The following is a 24545-nucleotide window of genomic DNA, read 5'->3' on the forward strand; positions in this document are numbered from 1 at the left end:
GCACACTCTCCACTTACTCACCCTCGTCAGCTGGCCAGACACGCCCTGGCGGTCCGCGTTGCCATCTGGCGGCGAGGGGAAACCCCGATGGAGGTCTCTCTACGCGGGACTCCTCCCCCTTTACGTCGGGAACCTCGGGTGGAGGGTGTTGCACAGGGCAGTCCCGTGCAATAGACTTTTAAGTAGGTTCATGGACTCCCAGGCCATCTGTAATTTCTGTGGCCTGGACGAGTCCGTGTTCCATGTATATACGGAGTGTGCGAGGTTGCAGCCCCTCTTTGAGTATTTGAAGGGGCTGCTCCTCAAGTTCTGGCTGCACTTCAGTCCCACGCTCCTGATCTTTGGGCACCCGGTACGGAGGGGCGTGGGCCGGGAGGAGAATCTCCTCGTCGGTCTGCTCCTGGGCCTGGCCAAGGTGGCAATTCACAGGTCCAGGCTGCAGGCCGTCAGGGGGTCCGTCCTCCCCGATTGCCTGCCCCTTTTCGGCGGTTACGTTCGCGCCCGGGTGTCCCTGGAGAAAGAGCATGAGGTGTCCGCCGGCACGCTTGAGGCCTTCCGCGACCGGTGGGCACCGCAGGGACTGGAGTGCATCATCGACGCCGAGAATGACATTTTAATTTGAGTTTTTTATTGAAAAAGTTATTTTAAAAATATGTATATAAAGGGGGCCTGAGGAATAAAGGCCCCCTCGGCATAAAATATATAAAGCGGCCTGGGGTATAAAGAAAATAAAGAGAGAAAACAAAAAACTGGGTTAGATTGCAGAGTAAAGCTCCCATTATACAGTGGAGTAGGGAGAATTTTTCATGCTGCGCTGGGTTGGAAGACGTGTGTCAACAAGAACAGGAAAGATCTAATTGCTACCTGCTTAATTCTTCCTGAGCTTAACCTCCAGTCCTGGTCTCTGACCCTTGTTGGTATAATCACTGTTAGAAATTGAGTGGAAAATGGATGAAGTGGGAGTGAGGTTTGTATAATGAGCTAAAATAGAACTGAGTGGATGAGAGGAGTTTGGTGAGTGCTTTATACAAGTAGTATTATGAAGGGAGGGTTGAAGCAATTCTTGCATTGGACAGGATGTTGCGATTAAGGGTCTACCCACCTCAGCACACTGCACACATTGACACTTCTGTGTTCTCGTCCTCAGCTGACATCCTGGAAAGCTTTGACAATCACCCGCCCCTGATCCTGCCTTCTAGCACTTTCCACATCGAGCTTGACAAACCCGTTGCTGACTACCCGGGCCTGCCCTCACAGCTGGAGCATCTCAGTGAGTTTCTACAGAGCCTGGAGCAGCCAGAGGTGCTGGCAAAGCCTGAGCAGACCAATGGGGTCCAATCCCAACAGGTAAACAATGCATGGCATTCGGAGGAAGCAAGTATGGACAGTGACCCTGTGTGTCGAGAGAAACTTACAGGAAGTTTACAAAGTTCCCGTGAATAATATCACCCTCGTAATAACATGATTCCCTGGTTTTAAAAAATCGTTTAAAGGACCATTTCTCTTAATCTGTCTCCTCTTTCAGTGACAATTTTAACTTGCAAGAACATTTTTCAGGGCTATGGGGAAAGAGCAAGGGAGTGGGATTAATTGGAAAGTTCTTTCAAAGGGCTGGTGCAGGCAGGATGGGCTGAATGGCCTCTTTCTGTGCTCTATCAGTCTATGATGATGTCTCCCTCCTCATTGACTCCCCAACCAGAGGAAATAATCTTCCCTCTGTCAAAACACGTCCTAATTTTAAAAACCTTGATTAAATCTCCCCTTCGCATTCTGTGTTCCAATAGAAATAGTCACAGGGTCTCATGCCTGTCTTTATAACCATAGTTTCCCCCATCGTGGGTTTACCCCAGTTATCTGAAATAATGCCCCCTCTGACCAACACCTGTCATTTGCTCATGTGACCATCGACTCTCGAATTTATTTTGTTCACAAAAGGACTTTCAGTCATGTTACAGAGAAACCCAACAACAGTTCCCACAGGATTGATCTGGACTTAATACCTCTTCAGAAATTGTCATGGAAATTGGAAAGAGATGGTGGCAATTGTGACCTGTTCCTGAATCTCAACACCTCTGGGTCTTCCTATGCAAGATTGTGTTAGCTGGGCAGTCACACATGGTGCATGTAGAGGCGAGCAGGACCTGTGGTGGGATGGCAAGCTGCACCAGAATACTTGCCCAACTTATACCCTCAACAGGCAAACAGTCAAGACTATAGACCCTGGGATCATTTCAGGAGAAGCTGAGGTCTGCAGTGCATGTCACAAAGAAGACCCTGACATTTATAGATATTCGGTACCTGTGTGTAATCTATTGGATGCAAGACAACACATGTAGGGGAGCATCTGAACCAATCAGAGGGTTCAGTGCTCGTGAATCCACTACTGACTGTTGCTGTGTGTATATGAAACTCTGCTGGGTACTGTCACTGTGTATATAAAACATGGCATGTTATTGTGACTTGCTGTATATGCAGCAATATTAACCAGGGGGATTCCTGACAGTTATCAACCTTGTAAAGGATGAAACCCAAATATATTTATTCACATGTGGTGACTTTGTTCGAATGACTGTGTTGAGAATTGTTCAGAGTTTGATTTTCCTCAAGACTCACTTCCCAACCACCGGTCATGACAAATATCGCCTCAAATGTGACAAATAACACAAAATAAACCAAATATCCACACACTCACACAAACACTCTCTCTCTCTCTCTCTCTCTCTCTCTCTCTCACTCATGCACACTCCCCCAATTTCACTCTCTCTCACACTCTCACATGCACACTCACTCTCTCTCACACGCACACTCTCTCTCTCTCTCTCTCTCACACACACACACACACACACACACACACACACACACACACACACACACACACACACTCATTCACACACACTCATTCACACACACACACACACACACACACACACACTCATTCACACACACACAAAATCTCTCACACTCTCACATTCACTCTGACACATTCTCTCACTCACTCACTCACTCTCACACTCTCACTCTCTCATACTCTCAAACACACACACACACACACACTCTTACACTCTCACACTCACTCGTGCACACTCGTACACACTCATACACACTCATACACACACTCACACACATTCTCTCTCACTCCCATTCATTCTTGCACTCTCACGCTCCTCCACATTCATTTTCTCACATACACACACACAATCTCACACAGACTAAGGGGTAGCAAGGGCACAGAATGTATTCTGGGTGGGGGACTTCAATGTCCATCACCGAGTGGCTCGGTAGCACCACTGCTGACCGAGCTGGCCCAGTCCTAAAGGACATATCTGCTAGACTGGGTATGCGGCAGGTGGTGTGGGAACCAACAAGAGGGAAAAACATACTTGACCTCATCCTCACCAATCTGCCTGCCGCAGATGCATCTATCCATGACCGTATTGGTAGGAGTGACCACCGCACAGTCCTTGTGGAGACGAAGTCCCGCCTTCACATTGAGGATACCGTCCATCATGTTGTGTGGCATTATCACCGTGCTAAATGGGATAGATTTCAAACAGATCTGTAACCTCATGGCCCGGCATATCCCCCACTCTACCATTGCCATCAAGCCAGGAGACCAACCCTGGTTCAATGAAGAGTGCAGGAGGGCATGCCAGGAGCAGCACCAGGAATACCTCAAAATGAGGTGTCAACCTGGTGAAGCTACAACGCAGGACTATCTGCGTGCCAAACTGCATAAGCAGCATGCGATAGACAGAGCTAAGTGATCCCATAACCAACGGATCAGATCTAAGCTCTGCAGTCCTGCCACATCCAGCTGTGAATGGTGGTGGACAATTAAACAACTGACAGGAGGAGGAGGCTCCACAAATATCCCCATCCTCAATGATGGGGGAGCCCAGCACATCAGTGCGAAAGATAAGGCTGAAGTATTTGCAACAATCTTCAGCCAGAAGTGCCGAGTTGATGATCCATCTCGGCCTCCTCCTGAAGTCCCCAGCATCATAGATGCCAGACTTCAACTAATCTGTTCACTCCGCGTGATATCAAGAAACGACTGAAGGCACTGGATACTGCAAAGGCTATGGGCCCTGACAATATTCCGGCAATAGTACTGAAGACCTGTGCTCCAGAACTTTCCGCACCCCTAGCCAAGCTGTTCCAGTACAGCGACAACACCGGCATCTATCCGGAAAGGTGGAAAATTGCCCAGGTATGTCCTGTACACAAAAGGCAGGACAAGTCCAACCCGGCCAATTCCAGCCCTATCAGTCGAATCTCAATCATCAGTAAAGTGGTGGCACTGTTGATGACACCTTCCATCAAGCAGCACTTGCTTAGCAATAACCTGCTCAGTGACGCTCAGTTTGGGTTCCGCCAGGGCCACTCAGCTCCTGACCTCATTACAGTCTTGGTCCAAACATTGACAAAAGCGCTGAACTCCAGAAGTGAGGTGAGAGTGACTGCCCTTGACATCAAGGCAGCATTTGACCGAGTATAGCATCAAGGAGCCCTAACAAAACTGAGGTCAATAGGAATCAGGGGGAAAACTCTCCACTGGTTGGAGTCATACCGAGCGCAAAGGAAGATGGTTGTGGTTGTTGGAGGTCAATCATCTCAGTCCCAGGACATCACTGCAGGAGTTCCTCAGGTTAGTGTCCTAGGCCCAACCATCTTCAGCTGCTTCAAAGAACAGTACAGCACAGGAACAGGCCATTCATCCCTCCAAGCCTGCGCCGATCTTGATGCCTGCCTAAACTAAAACCTTCTGCACTTCCGGGGACCGTATCCCTCTATTACCATCCTATTCATGTATTTCTCAAGATGTCTCTTCAACGTCACTATCGTACCTGCCACCACCTCCCCTGGCAGCAAGTTCCAGGCACTCACCACCCTCTGTGTAAAGAACTTGCCTCACACATCCCCTCTAAACTTTGCCCCTCGCACCTTAAACCTATGTCCCCTCGTAACTGACTCTTCCACCCTGGGAAAAAGCTTCTGACTATCCACTCTGTCCATGCCACTCATAACTTTGTAAACCTCTATCATGTCGCCCCTCCACCTCCGTCGTTCCAGTGAAAACAATCCGAGTTTATCCAACCTCTCCTCATAGCTAATGCCCTCCAGACCAGGCAACATCCTGGTAAACCTCCTCTGTACCCTCTCCAAAGCCTCCACGTCCTTCTGGTAGTGTGGCGACCAGAATTGCACGCAATATTCTAAGCGTGGCCTAACTAAAGTTCTGTACAGCTGCAGCATGACTTGCCAATTTTTATACTCTATGCCCCGACCGATGAAGGCAAGCATGCCGTATGCCTTCTTGACTACCTTATCCACATGTGTTGCCACTTTCAGTGACCTGTGGACCTGTACGCCCAGATCTCTCTGCCTGTCAATACTCCTAAGGGTTCTGCCATTTACTGTATACTTCCCACCTGTATTAGACCTTCCAAAATGCATTACCTCACATTTGTCCAGATTAAACTCCATCTGCCATTTCTCCGCCCAAGTCTCCAACCGATCTATATCCAGCTGTATCCTCTGACAATCCTCATCACTATCCGCAACTCTACCAACCTTTGTGTCGTCCGCAAACTTACTAATCAGACTGGCTACATTTTCCTCCAAATCATTTATATATACTACAAACAGCAAAGGTCTCAGCACTGATCCCTGCGGAACACCACTAGTCACATCCCTCCATTCAGAAAAGCACCCTTCCACTGCTACCCTCTGTCTTCTATGACGGAGCCAGTTCTGTATCCATCTTGCCAGCTCCCCTCTGATCCCGTGTGACTTCACCTTTTGTATCAGTCTGCCATGAGGGACCTTGTTAAAGGCTTTACTGAAGTCCATATAGATAACATCCACTGCCCTTCCTTCATCAATCATCTTCGTCATTTCCTCAAAAAACTCAATCAAGTTAGTGAGACACGACCTCCCCTTCACAAAACCATGCTGCCTCTCGCTAATAAGTTTGTTTGTTTCCAAATGGGAGTAAATCCTGTCCCGAAGAATCCTCTCTAATAATTTCCCTACCACTGACGTAAGGCTCACTGGCCTATCATTTCCTGGATTATCCTTGCTACCCTTCTTAAACAAAGGAACAATATTGGCTATTCTCCAGTCCTCTGGGACCTCACCTGTAGCCAATGAGGATACAAAGATATCTGTCAAGGCCCCAGCAATTTCTTCCCTTGCCTCCCTCAGTATTCTGGGGTAGATTCCATCAGGCCCTGGGGACTTATCTACCTTAATGCTTTGCAAGACGCCCAACACCACCTCCTTTTTGATAACGACATGACCGAGACTATCTACACTCCCTTCCCTTGGCTCATCATCCACCAAGTCCTTCTCTTTGGTGAATACTGATGCAAAGTATTCATTTAGTACCTCGCCCATTTCCTCTGGCTCCACGCATAGATTCCCATCTCTGTCCTTGACTGGGCCAACCCTTTCCCTGGCTACCCTCTTGTTCTTTATATACTTATAAAAAGCCTTGGGATTCTCCTTAATCCTGTTTACCAGTGACTTTTCATGACCCCTTTTAGCCCTCCTGACTCCTTGCTTAAGTTCCTTCCAACTGTCTTTATATTCCTCAAGATTTGTTCCCAGCCTTCCAGCCCTGACGAATGCTTCCTTTTTCTTTTTGACAAGCTCACAATATCCCTCGTTATCCAAGGTTCCCAAAACTTGCCAAACTTATCCTTCTTCCTAACAGGAACATGCTGGTCCTGGATTCCACTATTCTGACGTTTGAAAGACTCCCACATGTCAGATGTTGATTTACCCTCAAACAGCCGCCCCCAATCTAAATTCTTCAGTTCCTGCCTAATATTGTTATAATTAGCCTTCCCCCAATTTAGCACCTTCACCCGAGGACTACTCTTATCCTTATCCACAAGTACCTTATAACTTAAGGAATTATGGTCACTGCTCCCGAAATGCTCCCCCACTGAAACTTCGACCACCTGGCCGGGCTCATTCCCCAATACCAGGTCCAGTACGGCCCCATCCCTAGTTGGACTATCTACATATTGTTTCAAGAAGCCCTCCTGGATGGTCCTTACAAATTCTGCCCCATCCAAGCCCCTAGCACTGAGTCCCAGTCAATATAGAGGAAGTTAAAATCGCCCACCACTACAACCCTGTTACCTTTACATCTTTCCAAAATCTGTCTACATATCTGCTCCTCTACCTCCCGCTGGCTGTTGGGAGGCCTGTAGTAAACCCCAACACCGTGACTGCACCCTTCCTATTCCTGAGCTCCACTCATACACTAAATAATACAGAGTTACCCCCTTCCCTGCCACACACTAAATAATACAGAGTTACCCCCTTCCCTCCCACACACTAAATAATACAGAGTTACCCCCTTCCCTCCCACACACTAAATAATACAGAGTTACCCCCTTCCCTCCCACACACTAAATAATACAGAGTTACCCCCTTCCCCCATACACTAAATAATAGAGTTACCCCCTTCCCCCATACACTAAATAATACAGAGTTACCCCCTTCCCTCATACACTAAATAATAGAGTTACCCCCTTCCCCCATACACTAAATAATAGAGTTACCCCCTTCCCCCATACACTAAATAATAGTTACCCCCTTCCCCCATACACTAAATAATAGTTACCCCCTTCCCCCATACACTAAATAATAGTTACCCCCTTCCCCCATACACTAAATAATAGTTACCCCCTTCCCCCATACACTAAATAATAGTTACCCCCTTCCCCCATACACTAAATAATACAGAGTTACCCCCTTCCCCCATACACTAAATAATAGAGTTACCCCCTTCCCCCATACACTAAATAATAGTTACCCCCTTCCCCCATACACTAAATAATAGTTACCCCCTTCCCCCATACACTAAATAATAGAGTTACCCCCTTCCCCCATACACTAAATAATAGAGTTACCCCCTTCCCCCATACACTAAATAATAGAGTTACCCCCTTCCCCCATACACTAAATAATAGAGTTACCCCCTTCCCCCATACACTAAATAATACAGAGTTACCCCCTTCCCCCATACACTAAATAATACAGAGTTACCCCCTTCCCCCATACACTAAATAATACAGAGTTACCCCCTTCCCCCATACACTAAATAATACAGAGTTACCCCCTTCCCCCATACACTAAATAATACAGAGTTACCCCCTTCCCCCATACACTAAATAATACAGAGTTACCCCCTTCCCCCATACACTAAATAATACAGAGTTACCCCCTTCCCCCATACACTAAATAATACAGAGTTACCCTCTTCCCCCATACACTAAATAATAGAGTTACCCCCTTCCCTCCCATACACTAAATAATGTTGAGTTACCCCCTTCCCTCCCACACATTTAATATGCAGTGTTGCCCCTTTCCCCCCATCTACACTCAGAATGCAGCAGTGGCCCCTTTGCCACCTCAGTGGCGCCATCGTCTGGCCAGGAAAGGGAACGTTTGTCAGTGCTGTGCATTGCGTTGATGGGAATGGATGGGAAGATTGAGGTGGATGACATGGTCATGTCTGCAGAGAGGTATTTTAAAATATTTCAAGTCTGTGCCATTACAAAGTAGTGGAGGGGCCGCCTCGGTGCTTCCCTGCCCCCGGGTTGATTGGGCCCCGCAATCCTGGAGTCAACTTCCATGGCGGCAGTTGCCACTCCTCTTCTCCAGCCTCCCTCCCGGCCCACCACCACGGAACTCACTTCGGGCTGGTAACAAATACAGCCAACACTCTCTCACACACACGCATATTCACACTCGCAATATGGCAAACATAGAACCAATCACTGCAAATATTGCAACTTCTGGGCCCTGCAGCTTATAGATCCCTGCCCAGCATGGGGTTAAGAAAGGAAAATCATGCTTAACAAATCTACTGGAGTTTTTTGAGGATGTAACTAGTAGAATCGATAAGGGAGAACCAAGGAACGTGGTGTAATAGGATTTTTAGAAAACTTTTGATCAGGTCCCACATAAGAGGTTAGTGTGCAAAATTAAAGCACATGGGATTTGGGGGTAATATACTGGCATGGACTGAGAATTGGTTGGCAGACAGGAAACAGAGAGTAGGAATAAATGGGTCTTTTTACAGTTGGCAGGCAGTGACGAGTGGGGTACCGCAGGGATCAGTGCTTGGGCCCCAGCTATTCACAATATATATTCATGACTTGGGTGAGGGAACGAAGTTTGCAGATGAGACAAAGGTGGGAGGGGAAAGTGAGCTGTGAGGAGGATGCATCAAGGTTCCAAAGTGATCTGGACAAGTTGGGTGAGTGGGCAAATGCATGGCAGATGCAGTATAATGTGGATAAATGTGAGGTGATCCACTTTGATTGTAAAAACTGAAAGGCAGATTATTATCTGAATGATGATGGATTGTGAAAGGGGGAGATGTAACGAGATCTGGGAGTCCTTGTACACCAGTCGCTGAAAGCAAACATTCAGGTGCAGCAAACACACATGCACATTGGAGCAAAGAAAGATGCTACAGTTCTGCAATGCGATAATGACCAGATAATCTGTTTTTATGATGTTGATTGAGTGATAAATATTGCTCAGGTTACTGGAGTGAACTCTCATCCTCTTCTTTGAAATAGTGCCAAGAGATCTTTTACATACGTTTGAGAGGGAAGACAGGGCCTTGATTAATATCTCATCCAAAAGATGGCACCTGCAACTGTGCAGCACTCCCTCAGTACTGACACTCCAACAGTGCGGGACTACCTCAGTACTGACCCTCCCACAGTGCAGCACTCCCTCAGTACTGACCCTCCGACAGTGCAGCACTCCCTCAGCACTGACCCTCCGACAGTACAGCACTCGCTCAGTACTGACCCTCCAACAGTGCAGCACTCCCCCAGTACTGACCCTCCGACAGTGCAGCACTCCCTCAGTACTGACCCTCCGACAGTGCAGCACTCCCTCAGTGTGGGTTTCTCAATGTGTCACATGTCATGACACCTCCTTGTGCACGATATCTAACTGCACAATCTCCATGTTTCTTCTCTTCACATTAATAAAAACAAATGACATTCGTTATTTACAGAGATTTCTATTCTGTTTTCTGTTTTCACAATTTCCACCAATATTTCGTCATTTTTCGATCAATGATTGAATGTGTTGGCGTGGAGATGAAGGTCAGTGCCACAAGTTTCCTCTCTCTGCCTCTGCAGAGCCTTGTTGTGTGATACATAAATTCCACAGCACCTGAGGTGAGCCAGAGATCCAGCTTCAGATAGGATGTTATTTGCATTTCACTTTTCGTGCTTCTTGGCATTCAGAGCTGTATAAATATATCCAGCACAACACTGACATTGTATTCACTGGTGTAACACCCGGAATGCAGTTACATGGCACTAACAGGAACTGATTAACCATTTACCTGCCCTAACTGAGGCTTTATGCAACTGGACAGTCATTAACTCTTGAATAACAAGTCACACTGGGGCTGACTTTCGGTTTGGTTTGTCTGTCCTCTCCCAAACCCCACCCCCTCCCGCTCTCCCCTCCACTCCCCTTCTCCCCTTCCCCTCCTCCTCTTCCCCTCCTCCCCTTCCCCTCCACTCCCCTCCTGGTCCACTGTGACGTTACTTTGTTTTTCCCAGCATTCCCATGGCTGTTTCGCCAAAGTTACGGTGGACAAGTAGAATCCCCGAAATGAACCGCAACTGTTCACTGTTACTGGACGGAGTGGTGTTTATTCAGGGTGAGGATCACTCACTGTGTAACTGTACAGAGTCACTGTTTATTCAGGGCGAGGATCAGTCACTGTGTAACTGTACAGAGTCACTGTTTATTCAGGGTGAGGATCACTCACTGTGTAACTGTACAGAGTCACTGTTTATTCAGGGTGAGGATCACTAACTGTGTAACTGTACAGAGTCACTGTTTATTCAGGGTGAGGGTCACACACTGTGTAAATGTACAGAGTCACTATTTATTCAGGGTGAGGGTCACTCACTGTAACTGTACAGAGTCAATGTTTATTCGGGGTGAGGGTCACTCACTGTGTAACTGTACAGAGTCACTGGATATTCAGGGTGAGGGTCACTCACTGTGTAACTGTGATTTTGTCACTGATTATTCAGGGTGGGGGTCACTCACTGTGTAACTATAGAGAGTAACTGTTCATTCAGGGTGAGGGTCACTCACTGTGTAACTGTACAGAGTCACTGTTTATTCAGGGTGAGGGTCACTCACTGTGTAACTGTACAGAGTAACTGTTCATTCAGTGTGAGGGTCACTCACTGTATCTGTACAGAGTCACCGTTTATTCAGGGTGAGGGTCACTCACTGTAACTGTACAGAGTCACTGTTCATTCAGGGTGAGGGTCACTCACTGTGTAACTGTACAGAGTCACTGTTTATTCAGGGTGAGGGTCGCTCACTGTGTAACTGTACAGAGTAACTGTTCATTCAGAGTGAGGGTCACTCACTGTGTAACTGTTCATTCAGGGTGAGGCTCACTCACTGTGTAACTGTACAGTGTCACCGTTTATTCAGGGTGAGAGTCACTCACTCCGTAACTGTTCAGACTCACCGTTTATTCAGGGTGAGGGTCACTCACTGTGTAACTGTACAGAGTCACTGGATATTCAGGGTGAGGGTCACTCACTGTGTAACTGTACAGAGTCACTGTTTATTCAGGGTGAGGGTCACTCACTGTGTAACTGTGATTTTGTCACTGATTATTCAGGGTGGGGGTCACTCACTGTGTAACTGCACAGAGTCACTGTTTATTCAGGGTGAGGATCACTCACTGTGTAACTGGACAGAGTCACCGTTTATTCAGGGTGAGGGTCACTCACTCCATAACTGTTCAGAGTCACTGGATATTCAGGGTGAGGATCACTCACTGTGTAACTGTACAGAGTCACTATTTATTCAGGGTGAGGGTCACTCACTGTAACTGTACAGAGTCACTGGATATTCAGGGTGAGGATCACTCACTGTGTAACTGTACAGAGTCACTATTTATTCAGGGTGAGGGTCACTCACTGTAACTGTACAGAGTCACTGGATATTCAGGGTGAGGATCACTCACTGTGTAACTGTACAGAGTCACCGTTTATTCAGGGTGAGGGTCACTCACTGTGTAACTGTACAGAGTCACTTTTTATTCAGGGTGAGGGTCACTCACTATGTAACTGTACAGAGTCACTGTTTATTCAGGGTGAGGGTCACTCACTGTGTAACTGTACAGAGTCACTGTTTATTCAGAGTGAGGGTCACTCACTGTATCTGTACAGAGTCACTTTTTATTCAGGGTGAGGGTCACTCACTGTGTAACTGTACAGAGTCACTTTTTATTCAGGGTGAGGATCACTCACTGTGTAACTGTACAGAGTAACTGTTCATTCAGGGTGAGGGTCACTCACTGTGTAACTGTACAGAGTCACCGTTTATTCAGGGTGAGGATCACTCACTGTGTAACTGTACAGAGTCACCGTTTATTCAGGGTGAGGATCACTCACTGTGTAACTGTACAGAGTCACTGTTTATTCAGAGTGAGGGTCACTCACTGTATCTGTACAGAGTCACTTTTTATTCAGGGTGAGGGTCACTCACTGTGTAACTGTACAGAATCACTTTTTATTCAGGGTGAGGATCACTCACTGTGTAACTGTACAGAGTAACTGTTCATTCAGGGTGAGGGTCACTCACTGTGTAACTGTACAGAGTCACCGTTTATTCAGGGTGAGGATCACTCACTGTGTAACTGTACAGAGTCACCGTTTATTCAGGGTGAGGATCACTCACTGTGTAACTGTACAGAGTAACTGTTCATTCAGGGTGAGGGTCACTCACTGTGTAACTGTACAGAGTCACTTTTTATTCAGGGTGAGGATCACTCACTGTGTAACTGTACAGAGTAACTGTTCATTCAGGGTGAGGGTCACTCACTGTGTAACTGTACAGAGTCACTGTTTATTCAGGGTGAGGATCACTCACTGTGTAACTGTACAGAGTCACCGTTTATTCAGGGTGAGGATCACTCACTGTGTAACTGTACAGAGTAACTGTTCATTCAGGGTGAGGGTCACTCACTGTATCTGTACAGAGTCACTGTTTATTCAGGGTGAGGGTCACTCACTGTAACTGTACAGAGTCACTGTTTATTCAGGGTGAGGGTCACTCACTGTGTAACTGTACAGAGTCACCGTTTATTCAGGGTGAGGATCACTCACTGTGTAACTGTACAGAGTCACTGTTTATTCACGGTGAGGGTCACTCACTGTGTAACTGTACAGAGTCACTGTTTATTCAGGGTGAGGGTCACTCACTGTGTAACTGTACAGAGTCACTGTTTATTCAGGGTGAGGATCACTCACTGTGTAACTGTACAGAGTCACTGTTTATTCAGGGTGAGGGTCACTCACTGTGTAACTGTACAGAGTCACCGTTTATTCGGGGTGAGGGTCACTCACTGTGTAACTGTTCAGACTCACCGTTTTTTCAGGGTGAGGGTCACTCACTGTGTAACTGTACAGAGTCACTTTTTATTCAGGGTGAGGGTCACTCACTATGTAACTGTACAGAGTCACCGTTTATTCAGGGTGAGGGTCACTCACTCCGTAACTGTTCAGAGTCACCGTTTATTCAGGGTGAGGATCACTCACTGTGTATCTCTACAGAGTCACTTTATATTCAGGGTGAGGGTCACTCACTGTGTAACTGTACAGAGTCACCGTTTATTCAGGGTGAGGGTCACTCACTGTGTCACTGTACAGAGTCACTGTTTATTCATGGTGAGGGTCACTCACTGTGTAACTGTGATTTTGTCACTGATTATTCAGGGTGGGGGTCACTCACTGTGTAACTGTACAGAGTCACTGTTTATTCAGGGTGAGGGTCTCTCACTGTGTAACTGTGATTTTGTCACTGATTATTCAGGGTGAGGGTCACTCACTGTGTAACTGTGCAGAGTCACCATTTATTCAGGGTGAGGATCACTCACTGTGTAACTGTACAGAGTCACTGTTTATTCCGGGTGAGGATCACTCACTGTGTAACTGTACAGAGTCACTGTTTATTCAGGGTGAGGATCACTCACTGTGTAACCGTACAGAGTCACTGTTTATTCAGGGTGAGGGTCACTCACTGTGTAACTGTACAGAGTCACTGTTTATTCACGGTGAGGATCACTCACTGTGTAACTGTACAGAGTCACTGTTTATTCAGGGTGAGGATCACTAACTGTGTAACTGTACAGAGTCACTGTTTATTCAGGGTGAGGGTCACACACTGTGTAACTGTACAGAGTCACTGTTTATTCACGGTGAGGATCACTCACTGTGTAACTGTACAGAGTCACTGTTTATTCAGGGTGAGGATCACTCACTGTGTAACCGTACAGAGTCACTGTTTATTCAGGGTGAGGGTCACTCACTGTGTAACTGTACAGAGTCACTGTTTATTCAGGGTGAGGATCACTCACTGTGTAACTGTACAGAGTCACTGTTTATTCAGGGTGAGGATCACTAACTGTGTAACTGTACAGAGTCACTGTTTATTCAGGGTGAGGGTCACACACTGTGTAACTGTACAGAGTCACTGTTTATTCACGGTGAGGATCACTCACTGTGTAACTGTACAGAGTCACTGTTTATTCAGGGTGAGGATCACTCACTGTGTAACCGTACAGAGTCACTGTTTATTCAGGGTGAGGGTCACTCACTGTGTAACTGTACAGAGTCACTGTTTATTCACGGTGAGGATCACTCACTGTGTAACTGTACAGAGTCACTGTTTATTCAGGGTGAGGATCACTAACTGTGTAACTGTACAGAGTCACTGTTTATTCACGGTGAGGATCACTCACTGTGTAACTGTACAGAGTCACTGTTTATTCAGGGTGAGGATCACTCACTGTGTAACTGTACAGAGTCACTGTTTATTCAGGGTGAGGGTCACACACTGTGTAACTGTACAGAGTCACTGTTTATTCCGGGTGAGGATCACTCACTGTGTAACTGTACAGAGTCACTGTTTATTCAGGGTGAGGGTCACTCACTGTGTAACTGTACAGAGTCACTGTTTATTCCGGGTGAGGATCACTCACTGTGTAACTGTACAGAGTCACTGTTTATTCAGGGTGAGGATCACTAACTGTGTAACTGTACAGAGTCACTATTTATTCAGGGTGAGGGTCACTCACTGTAACTGTACAGAGTCACTGGATATTCAGGGTGAGGGTCACTCACTGTGTAACTATAGAGAGTAACTGTTCATTCAGGGTGAGGGTCACTCACTGTATCTGTACAGAGTCACCATTTATTCAGGGTGAGGGTCACTCACTGTATCTGTACAGAGTCACCATTTATTCAGGGTGGGGGTCACTCACTGTGTAACTGTACAGAGTCACCGTTTATTCAGGGTGAGGATCACTCACTGTGTAACTGTACAGAGTCACTGTTTATTCAGGGTGAGGGTCACTCACTGTGTAACTGTACAGAGTCACCGTTTATTCAGGGTGAGGATCACTCACTGTGTAACTGTACAGAGTCACTGTTTATTCAGGGTGAGGGTCTCTCACTGTGTAACTGTGATTTTGTCACTGATTATTCAGGGTGGGGGTCACTCACTGTGTAACTGTACAGAGTCACTGTTTATTCAGGGTGAGGGTCTCTCACTGTGTAACTGTGATTTTGTCACTGATTATTCAGGGTGAGGGTCACTCACTGTGTAACTGTGCAGAGTCACCATTTATTCAGGGTGAGGATCACTCACTGTGTAACTGTACAGAGTCACTGTTTATTCCGGGTGAGGGTCACTCACTGTGTAACTGTACAGAGTCACCGTTTATTCAGGGTGAGGATCACTCACTGTGTAACTGTTCAGACTCACCGTTTTTTCAGGGTGAGGGTCACTCACTGTGTAACTGTACAGAGTCACTTTTTATTCAGGGTGAGGGTCACTCACTATGTAACTGTACAGAGTCACCGTTTATTCAGGGTGAGGATCACTCACTGTGTAACTGTACAGAGTAACTGTTCATTCAGGGTGAGGGTCACTCACTGTATCTGTACAGAGTCACCGTTTATTCAGGGTGAGGGTCACTCACTGTGTAACTGTACAGAGTCACCGTTTATTCAGGGTGAGGATCACTCACTGTGTAACTGTTCAGAGTCACCGTTTATTCAGGGTGAGGATCACTCACTGTGTATCTCTACAGAGTCACTTTATATTCAGGGTGAGGGTCACTCACTGTGTAACTGTACAGAGTCACCGTTTATTCAGGGTGAGGGTCACTCACTGTGTCACTGTACAGAGTCACTGTTTATTCATGGTGAGGGTCACTCACTGTGTAACTGTGATTTTGTCACTGATTATTCAGGGTGGGGGTCACTCACTGTGTAACTGTACAGAGTCACTGTTTATTCAGGGTGAGGGTCTCTCACTGTGTAACTGTGATTTTGTCACTGATTATTCAGGGTGAGGGTCACTCACTGTGTAACTGTGCAGAGTCACCATTTATTCAGGGTGAGGATCACTCACTGTGTAACTGTACAGAGTCACTGTTTATTCCGGGTGAGGATCACTCACTGTGTAACTGTACAGAGTCACTGTTTATTCAGGGTGAGGATCACTCACTGTGTAACCGTACAGAGTCACTGTTTATTCAGGGTGAGGGTCACTCACTGTGTAACTGTACAGAGTCACTGTTTATTCACGGTGAGGATCACTCACTGTGTAACTGTACAGAGTCACTGTTTATTCAGGGTGAGGATCACTAACTGTGTAACTGTACAGAGTCACTGTTTATTCAGGGTGAGGGTCACACACTGTGTAACTGTACAGAGTCACTGTTTATTCACGGTGAGGATCACTCACTGTGTAACTGTACAGAGTCACTGTTTATTCAGGGTGAGGATCACTCACTGTGTAACTGTACAGAGTCACTGTTTATTCAGGGTGAGGGTCACTCACTGTGTAACTGTACAGAGTCACTGTTTATTCAGGGTGAGGATCACTCACTGTGTAACTGTACAGAGTCACTGTTTATTCAGGGTGAGGATCACTAACTGTGTAACTGTACAGAGTCACTGTTTATTCAGGGTGAGGGTCACACACTGTGTAACTGTACAGAGTCACTGTTTATTCACGGTGAGGATCACTCACTGTGTAACTGTACAGAGTCACTGTTTATTCAGGGTGAGGATCACTCACTGTGTAACCGTACAGAGTCACTGTTTATTCAGGGTGAGGGTCACTCACTGTGTAACTGTACAGAGTCACTGTTTATTCACGGTGAGGATCACTCACTGTGTAACTGTACAGAGTCACTGTTTATTCAGGGTGAGGATCACTAACTGTGTAACTGTACAGAGTCACTGTTTATTCACGGTGAGGATCACTCACTGTGTAACTGTACAGAGTCACTGTTTATTCAGGGTGAGGATCACTCACTGTGTAACTGTACAGAGTCACTGTTTATTCAGGGTGAGGGTCACACACTGTGTAACTGTACAGAGTCACTGTTTATTCCGGGTGAGGATCACTCACTGTGTAACTGTACAGAGTCACTGGATATTCAGGGTGAGGGTCACTCACTGTGTAACTATAGAGAGTAACTGTTCATTCAGGGTGAGGGTCACTCACTGTATCTGTACAGAGTCACCATTTATTCAGGGTGAGGGTCACTCACTGTGTAACTGTACAGAGTCACTGGATATTCAGGGTGAGGGTCACTCACTGTAACTGTACAGAGTCACTGTTTATTCAGGGTGAGGGTCACTCACTGTGTAACTGTGATTTTGTCACTGATTATTCAGGGTGGGGGTCACTCACTGTGTAACTGTACAGTGTGTCTGTTTTTTCAGGGTGTGGGTCTCACTGTATAACTGATTTTGTCACTGTTTATTCAGGGTGAGGATCGCTCACTGTGTAACTGCACAGAGTCAATGTTTATTCAGGGTGAGGGTCACTCACTGTGTAACTGCACAGAGTCAATGTTTATTCAGGGTGAGGGTCACTCACTGTGTAACTGCACAGAGTCAATGTTTATTCAGGGTGAGGGTCACTCACTGTGTAACTGTACAGAGTCACTGTTTATTCAGGGTGAGGGTCACTCACTGTGTAACTGTACAGAGTCACTGTTTATTCAGGGTGAGGGTCACTCACTGTGTAACTGTACAGAGTCACTGTTATTCAGGGTGAGGGTCACTCACTGTAACTGTACAGAGTCACTGTTTATTCAGGGTGAGGGTCACTCACTGTGTAACTGTGATTTTGTCACTGTGAATTAGCAGTAACAGATTGAGCGAAGTGCTCGTTGCTGAGTCAGGCCAATTCCAAGAACGCTGAGCAGGATGTGGTGATGTACAATGGTTGGGTGTGATTTGCATATTTTGGAGTTTCTGAACATGGGTTAAATCACCAGAACAAACCAGGACACATCAAACTGCAATCTGAGGGAGTCTCATTCTCCATGTTGGTTATCTTCCGGTTCAGTCTCCTATTCCTCCCACAAAGAGCAAGTGAGGGACCTTGGAGTGAATGTCCTCAGATCCCTGAAGGTAGCAGGACAGGTCGATAAGGTGGTTAAGAAGGCAAATGGAATCCTTTCCTTTATTAGCTGAGGTATAGAATATAAGAGCAGGGAGGTTATGCTGGAACTGTATAAACCATTGGTTAAGCCACAACTTGAGTACTGTGTGCAGTTCTGGTCACCTCATTACAGAAAGGATGTAATTGTCCTAGAGAGGGTAACAGAGGAGATTTATGAGGATGTTGCCAGGAATAGAAAAATGCAGCTATGAGGAAAGATTGGATAGGCTGGGGTTGTTCTCCTTGGAACAGAGAAGGCTGAGGGAAGATCTGATTGAAATGTCCAAAATTGTGAGGGACCTGGATAGAGTGGAGGTGAAGGGTCTATTCATCTTAGCAGAGAGGTCAGTGACGAGGGGGCATAGATTTAAAGTGGTTTGTAGAAAGAGTGGAGGGGAGATGAGGAAACAATTTTCACCCAGAGGATGTTGGGGGTCTGGAACTCACTGCCTGAAAGGGTAGTTGAGGCAGAAACCCTCAACTCATTCAAAAGGAGTCTGGATATGAACCTCAAGTGCTGTAATCTGCAGGGCTACGGACCAAATACTGGAAGGTGGGATTAGAATGGGTGGATCGTTTTTCGGCCAGCACAGACACGATGGGCCAAGTGGCCTCTTTCTGTGCCTTAAACTTTCTATGAATTTATGAGGGTGATCTATGCTTAGGGGCGCAGGGCAAGGCTAGAATCCTTCATGAGTACCTTGTATCAGTGATTACTGAAGAAGAGGATGCTGATCAAATATTGGTAGAAGCAGAGATGGTAAAGGTAATGGATGGGGTGAAAATTGATAGGAAGGATGTACTGGAAAGGCTGGCTATGCTTAAGATAGATAAGTCACCTGGTCCGGATGGCTTGCATCCCGGGTTGCTAAAGGAAGTGGGGATGGAGATAGTGGAAGGGCTTGCTGTAATCTTCCAATCTTCCCTGGATACGGGGGAGGTGCCAGAGGATTGGAGAGTGGCAAATGTGACACCCTTATTCAAGAAAGGGTGTAAGGACAGTCCTGGTAACTACAGGCCAGTTAGTTTAACATCAGTGGTGGGTAAAGTTTTAGAAACAATAATCAGGGAAAAAATCAACAGACACTTGGAAAGGGTCAAGTTAATTAAGGATAGTCAGCACGGGTCTGTAAAAGGCAGATCATGTTTGACAAATCTAATTGAATTTTTTGATGAAGTAACAGAGAAGGTTGATGAAGGGAATGCGGTGGATGTTGTCTATATGGATTTTAAGAAAGTGTTTAACAAAGTCCCACATAAAAGTCTGTTTAACAAAAGTGAGGCTCATGAAATAGGAGGGTCAATGTCTAATTGGATAAGAAATTGGCTTAAGGACAGAAAACAGCGAGTCATAGTAAATGGTTGTTTTTCAGTCTGGAGCATGGTAGACAGTGGTGTTCCCCAAGGATCAGTGCTGGGACCATTGCTTTTTTGATATTTATAAATAACTTGGATATTGGAATACAGAGTAAAATTTCTCTAAATTTGCCAATTCCACCAAACTTGGAGATGTGTCAGTGAGGATGATATGAACCACCTGCAACAGGACATATATATGCTCGCAGAATCGGCAGAAGGAATTTAATACAGAGAAATGTGAGGTAATGCATTTTGTCAAAAAGGATGGGGAGAGGCAATATAGAGTAAAGGGACCTGGGGGTGCATGTGCAGTAATCTTTGAAGTTGACAGGACATATTGAGAGAGTGGTTAGTAAGGCAGATGGGATCTTGGGCTTCATAAATAGGGACATAGAGTAATTGAGTACAAAGGAAGGAAAGTTATGCTGAATCTTTATAAAGCTCTGGTTAGACCCCAACTGGAGTATTGTGTCCAGTTCTGGTCACCACACTTCAGGAAGGATGTGAGAGTCCTTGAGAGGGTGCAGAGGAGATTTACCAGAATGGTTCCAGGGATGGAGGATTTTAGTTACAAGGTTAGGTTGGAAAAGCTGGGTTTGTTCTCCCAGGAGCAAAGGAGATTGAGGGGAGATCAAATAGAAACGTTCAAGATTATGACAGGTTTAGATAAGTTAGACAAGGAAAAACTGTTCCCATGAACTATTGGTACAAGGACTAGGGGACACAGATTGAAGGTTTTGGGAAAGAGATGCAGGGGGATATGAGGAAGCGCCTTTTTTACGCAGCAGGTGGGAATGATCTGGAGACCCATAACGCTGGTGGAAGCAGAGGTGATGAATGATTTCAAAAGGACATTAGATGAGCACCTGAGGGAGTAAACTTGCAGGATTACAGGGATAGAGTGTGGGAATGAGATTGACTGGATTGCTCTACAGAGAGCCAGCATGGACTCGATGGGCTAAATGGCCTCCTTCTGTGTCATCAAGACTCTGTGATTCTATCATCTGCTGACTTCCAAAACCCATAACTCCGAGGGCTGCTGAATACTGCTCGCAGAGACCCTACACCTCAGCAGATCATTGCTCACCATCCTCAACTCAAAACTCCAACTCACTCTTTCCTCTGCCCTCAAACTGTGGGACTTCTCACCTCTCTGTCTGCCCTCAAACTGTGGGACTTCTCACCTCTCTGTCTTGCCTCAAACTGTGGGACTTCTCACCTCTCTGTCTGCCCTCAAACTGTGGGACTTCTCACCTCTCTGTCTTGCCTCAAACTGTGGGACTTCTCACCTCTCTGTCTTGCCTCAAACTGTGGGACTTCTCACCTCTCTGTCTTGCCTCAAACTGTGGGACTTCTCACCTCTCTGTCTGCCCTCAAACTGTGGGACTTCTCACCTCTGTCTTGCCTCAAACTGTGGGACTTCTCACCTCTCTGTCTTACCTCAAACTGTGGGACTTCTCACCTCTCTGTCTTGCCTCAAACTGTGGGACTTCTCACCTCTCTGTCTGCCCTCAAACTGTGGGACTTCTCACCTCTCTGTCTGCCCTCAAACTGTGGGATTCCTCACCTCTCTGTCTGCCCTCAAACTGTGGGATTCCTCACCTCTCTGTCTGCCCTCAAACTGTGGGATTCCTCACCTCTCTGTCTGCCCTCAAACTGTGGGATTCCTCACCTCTCTGTCTGCCCTCAAACTGTGGGATTCCTCACCTCTCTGTCTGCCCTCAAACTGTGGGACTTCTCACCTCTCTGTCTCCCCTCAGATTGTGGGATTCCTCACCTCTCTGTCTGCCCTCAAACTGTGGGACTTCTCACTTCTCTGTCTGCCCTCAAACCAAAGAACAAGAACAAAGAAAATTACAGCACAGGAACAGGCCCTTCGGCCCTCCAAGCCTGCGCCGATCCAGATCCTCTATCCAAACATGTCGCCTATTTTCTAAGGGTCTGTATCTCTTTGCTTCCTGCCCATTCATGTATCTGTCTAGATACATCTTAAAAGACGTCATCGTGCCCGCGTCTACCACCTCCGCTGGCAACGCGTTCCAGCACCCACCACCCTCTGCGTAAAGACCTTTCCACGCATATCCCCCCTAAACTTTTCCCCTCTCACTTTGAACTCGTGACCCCGAGTAATTGAATCCCCCACTCTGGGAAAAAGCTTCTTGCTATCCACCCTGTCTATACCCCTCATGATTTTGTACACCTCAATCAGGTCCCCCCTCAACCTCCGTCTTTCTAATGAAAATAATCCTAATCTACTCAACCTCTCTTCATAGCTAGCGCCCTCCATACCAGGCAACATCCTGGTGAACCTCCTCTGCACCCTCTCCAAAGCATCCACATCCTTTTGGTAATGTGGCGACCAGAACTGCACGCAGTATTCCAAATGTGGCCGAACCAAAGTCTTATACAACTGTAACATGACCTGCCAACCCTTGTACTCAATACCCTGTCCGATGAAGGAAAGCATGCCGTATGCCTTCTTGACCACTCTATTTACCTGCGTTGCCACCTTCAGGGAACAATGGACCTGAACACCCAAATCTCTCTGTACATCAATTTTCCCAAGGACTTTTCCATTTACTGTATAGTTCACTCTTGAATTGGATCTTCCAAAATGCATCACCACGCATTTGCCCGGATTGAACTCCATCTGCCATTTCTCTGCCCAACACTCCAATCTATCTATATTCTGCTGTATTCTCTGACAGTCCCCTTCACTATCTGCTACTCCACCAATCTCAGTGTCGTCTGCAAACTTGCTAATCAGACCACCTATACTTTCCTCCAAATCATTTATGTATATCTCAAACAACAGTGGTCCCAGCACGGATCCCTGTGGAACACCACTGGTCACACGTCTCCATTTTGAGAAACTCCCTTCCACTGCTACTCTCTGTCTCCTGTTGCCCAGCCAGTTCTTTATCCATCTAGCTAGTACACCTTGGACCCCATGCGACTTCACTTTCTCCATCAGCCTGCCATGGGGAACCTTATCAAACGCCTTACTGAAGTCCATGTATATGACATCGACAGCCCTTCCCTCATCAATCAACTTTGTCACTTCCTCAAAGAATTCTATTAAGTTGGTAAGACATGACCTTCCCTGCACAAAACCATGTTGCCTATCACTGATGAGCCCATTTTCTTCCAAATGGGAATAGATCCTATTCCTCAGTATCTTCTCCAGCAGCTTCCCTACCACTGACGTCAGGCTCACCGGTCTATAATTACCTGGATTATCCCTGCTACCCTTCTTAAACAAGGGGACAACATTAGCAATTCTCCAGTCCTCCGGGACCTCACCCGTGTTTAAGGATGCTGCAAAGATATCTGTTAAGGCCCCAGCTATTTCCTCTCTCGCTTCCCACAGTAACCTGGGATAGATCCCATCCGGACCTGGGGACTTGTCTACCTTAATGCCTTTTAGAATACCCAACACTTCCTCCCTCCTTATGCCGACTTGACCTAGAGTAATCAAACATCTGTCCCTAACCTCAACATCCGTCATGTCCCTCTCCTCGGTGAATACCGATGCAAAGTACTCGTTTAGAATCTCACCCATTTTCTCTGACTCCACGCATAACTTTCCTCCTTTGTCCTTGAGTGGGCCAATCCTTTCTCTAGTTACCCTCTTGCTCCTTATATATGAATAAAAGGCTTTGGGATTTTCCTTAACCCTGTTTGCTAAAGATATTTCATGACCCCTTTTAGCCCTCTTAATTCCTCGTTTCAGATTGGTCCTACATTCTTGATATTCTTCCAAAGCTTCATCTTTCTTCAGCTGCCTAGACCTTATATATGCTTCCTTTTTCCTCTTAGCTAGTTTCACAATTTCACCTGTCATCCATGGTTCCCTAATCTTGCCATTTCTATCCCTCATTTTCACAGGAACATGTCTCTCCTGCACGCTAATCAACCTCTCTTTAAAAGCCTCCCACATATCAAATGTGGATTTATCTTCAAACAGCTGCTCCCAATCTACATTCCCCAGCTCCTGCCGAATTTTGGTATACTTGGCCTTCCCCCAATTTAGCACTCTTCCTTTAGGACCACTCTCGTCTTTGTCCATGAGTATTCTAAAACTTACGGAATTGTGATCACTATTCCCAAAGTAGTCCCCTCCTGAAACTTCAACCACCTGGCCGGGCTCATTCCCCAACACCAGGTCCAGTATGATCCTTCCCGAGTTGGACTATTTACATACTGCTCTAGAAAACCCTCCTGGATGCTCCTTACAAATTCTGCTCCATCTAGACCTCTAACACTAAGTGAATCCCTGTCAATGTTGGGAAAATTAAAATCTCCTATCACCACCACCCTGTTGCTCCTACATCTTTCCATAATCTGTTTACATATTTGTACCTCTATCTCACGCTCGCTGTTGGGAGGCCTGTAGTACAGCCCCAACATTGTTACCGCACCCTTCCTATTTCTGAGTTCTGCCCATATTGCCTCACTGCTCGAGTCCTCCATAATGCCCTCCTTCAGCACAGCTGTGATATCCTCTTTGACCAGTAATGCAACTCCTCCACCCCTTTTACCTCCCTCTCTATCCCGCCTAAAGCATCGATATCCTGGGATATTTAGTTGCCAATCATGCCCTTCCCTCAACCAAGTCTCAGTAA

At 46.4% G+C, this 24545-nt stretch overlaps 1 protein-coding gene across 1 annotated transcript in view; it reads left to right on the top strand.

The window, feature by feature from the left end:
• Positions 1–24545, top strand: part of LOC137384478 (ras-associating and dilute domain-containing protein-like) — a 215555-nt gene that overhangs the window by 133798 nt on the left and 57212 nt on the right. The window contains exon 13 of the mRNA XM_068058615.1: positions 1148–1347. Coding sequence (XP_067914716.1) covers positions 1148–1347 — 200 coding nt within the window. The remainder of the gene's footprint in view (positions 1–1147; positions 1348–24545) is intronic.

The sequence above is a fragment of the Heterodontus francisci genome, chromosome 26 (assembly GCF_036365525.1).
Source record: "Heterodontus francisci isolate sHetFra1 chromosome 26, sHetFra1.hap1, whole genome shotgun sequence".
Lineage (NCBI taxonomy): Eukaryota > Metazoa > Chordata > Chondrichthyes > Heterodontiformes > Heterodontidae > Heterodontus > Heterodontus francisci.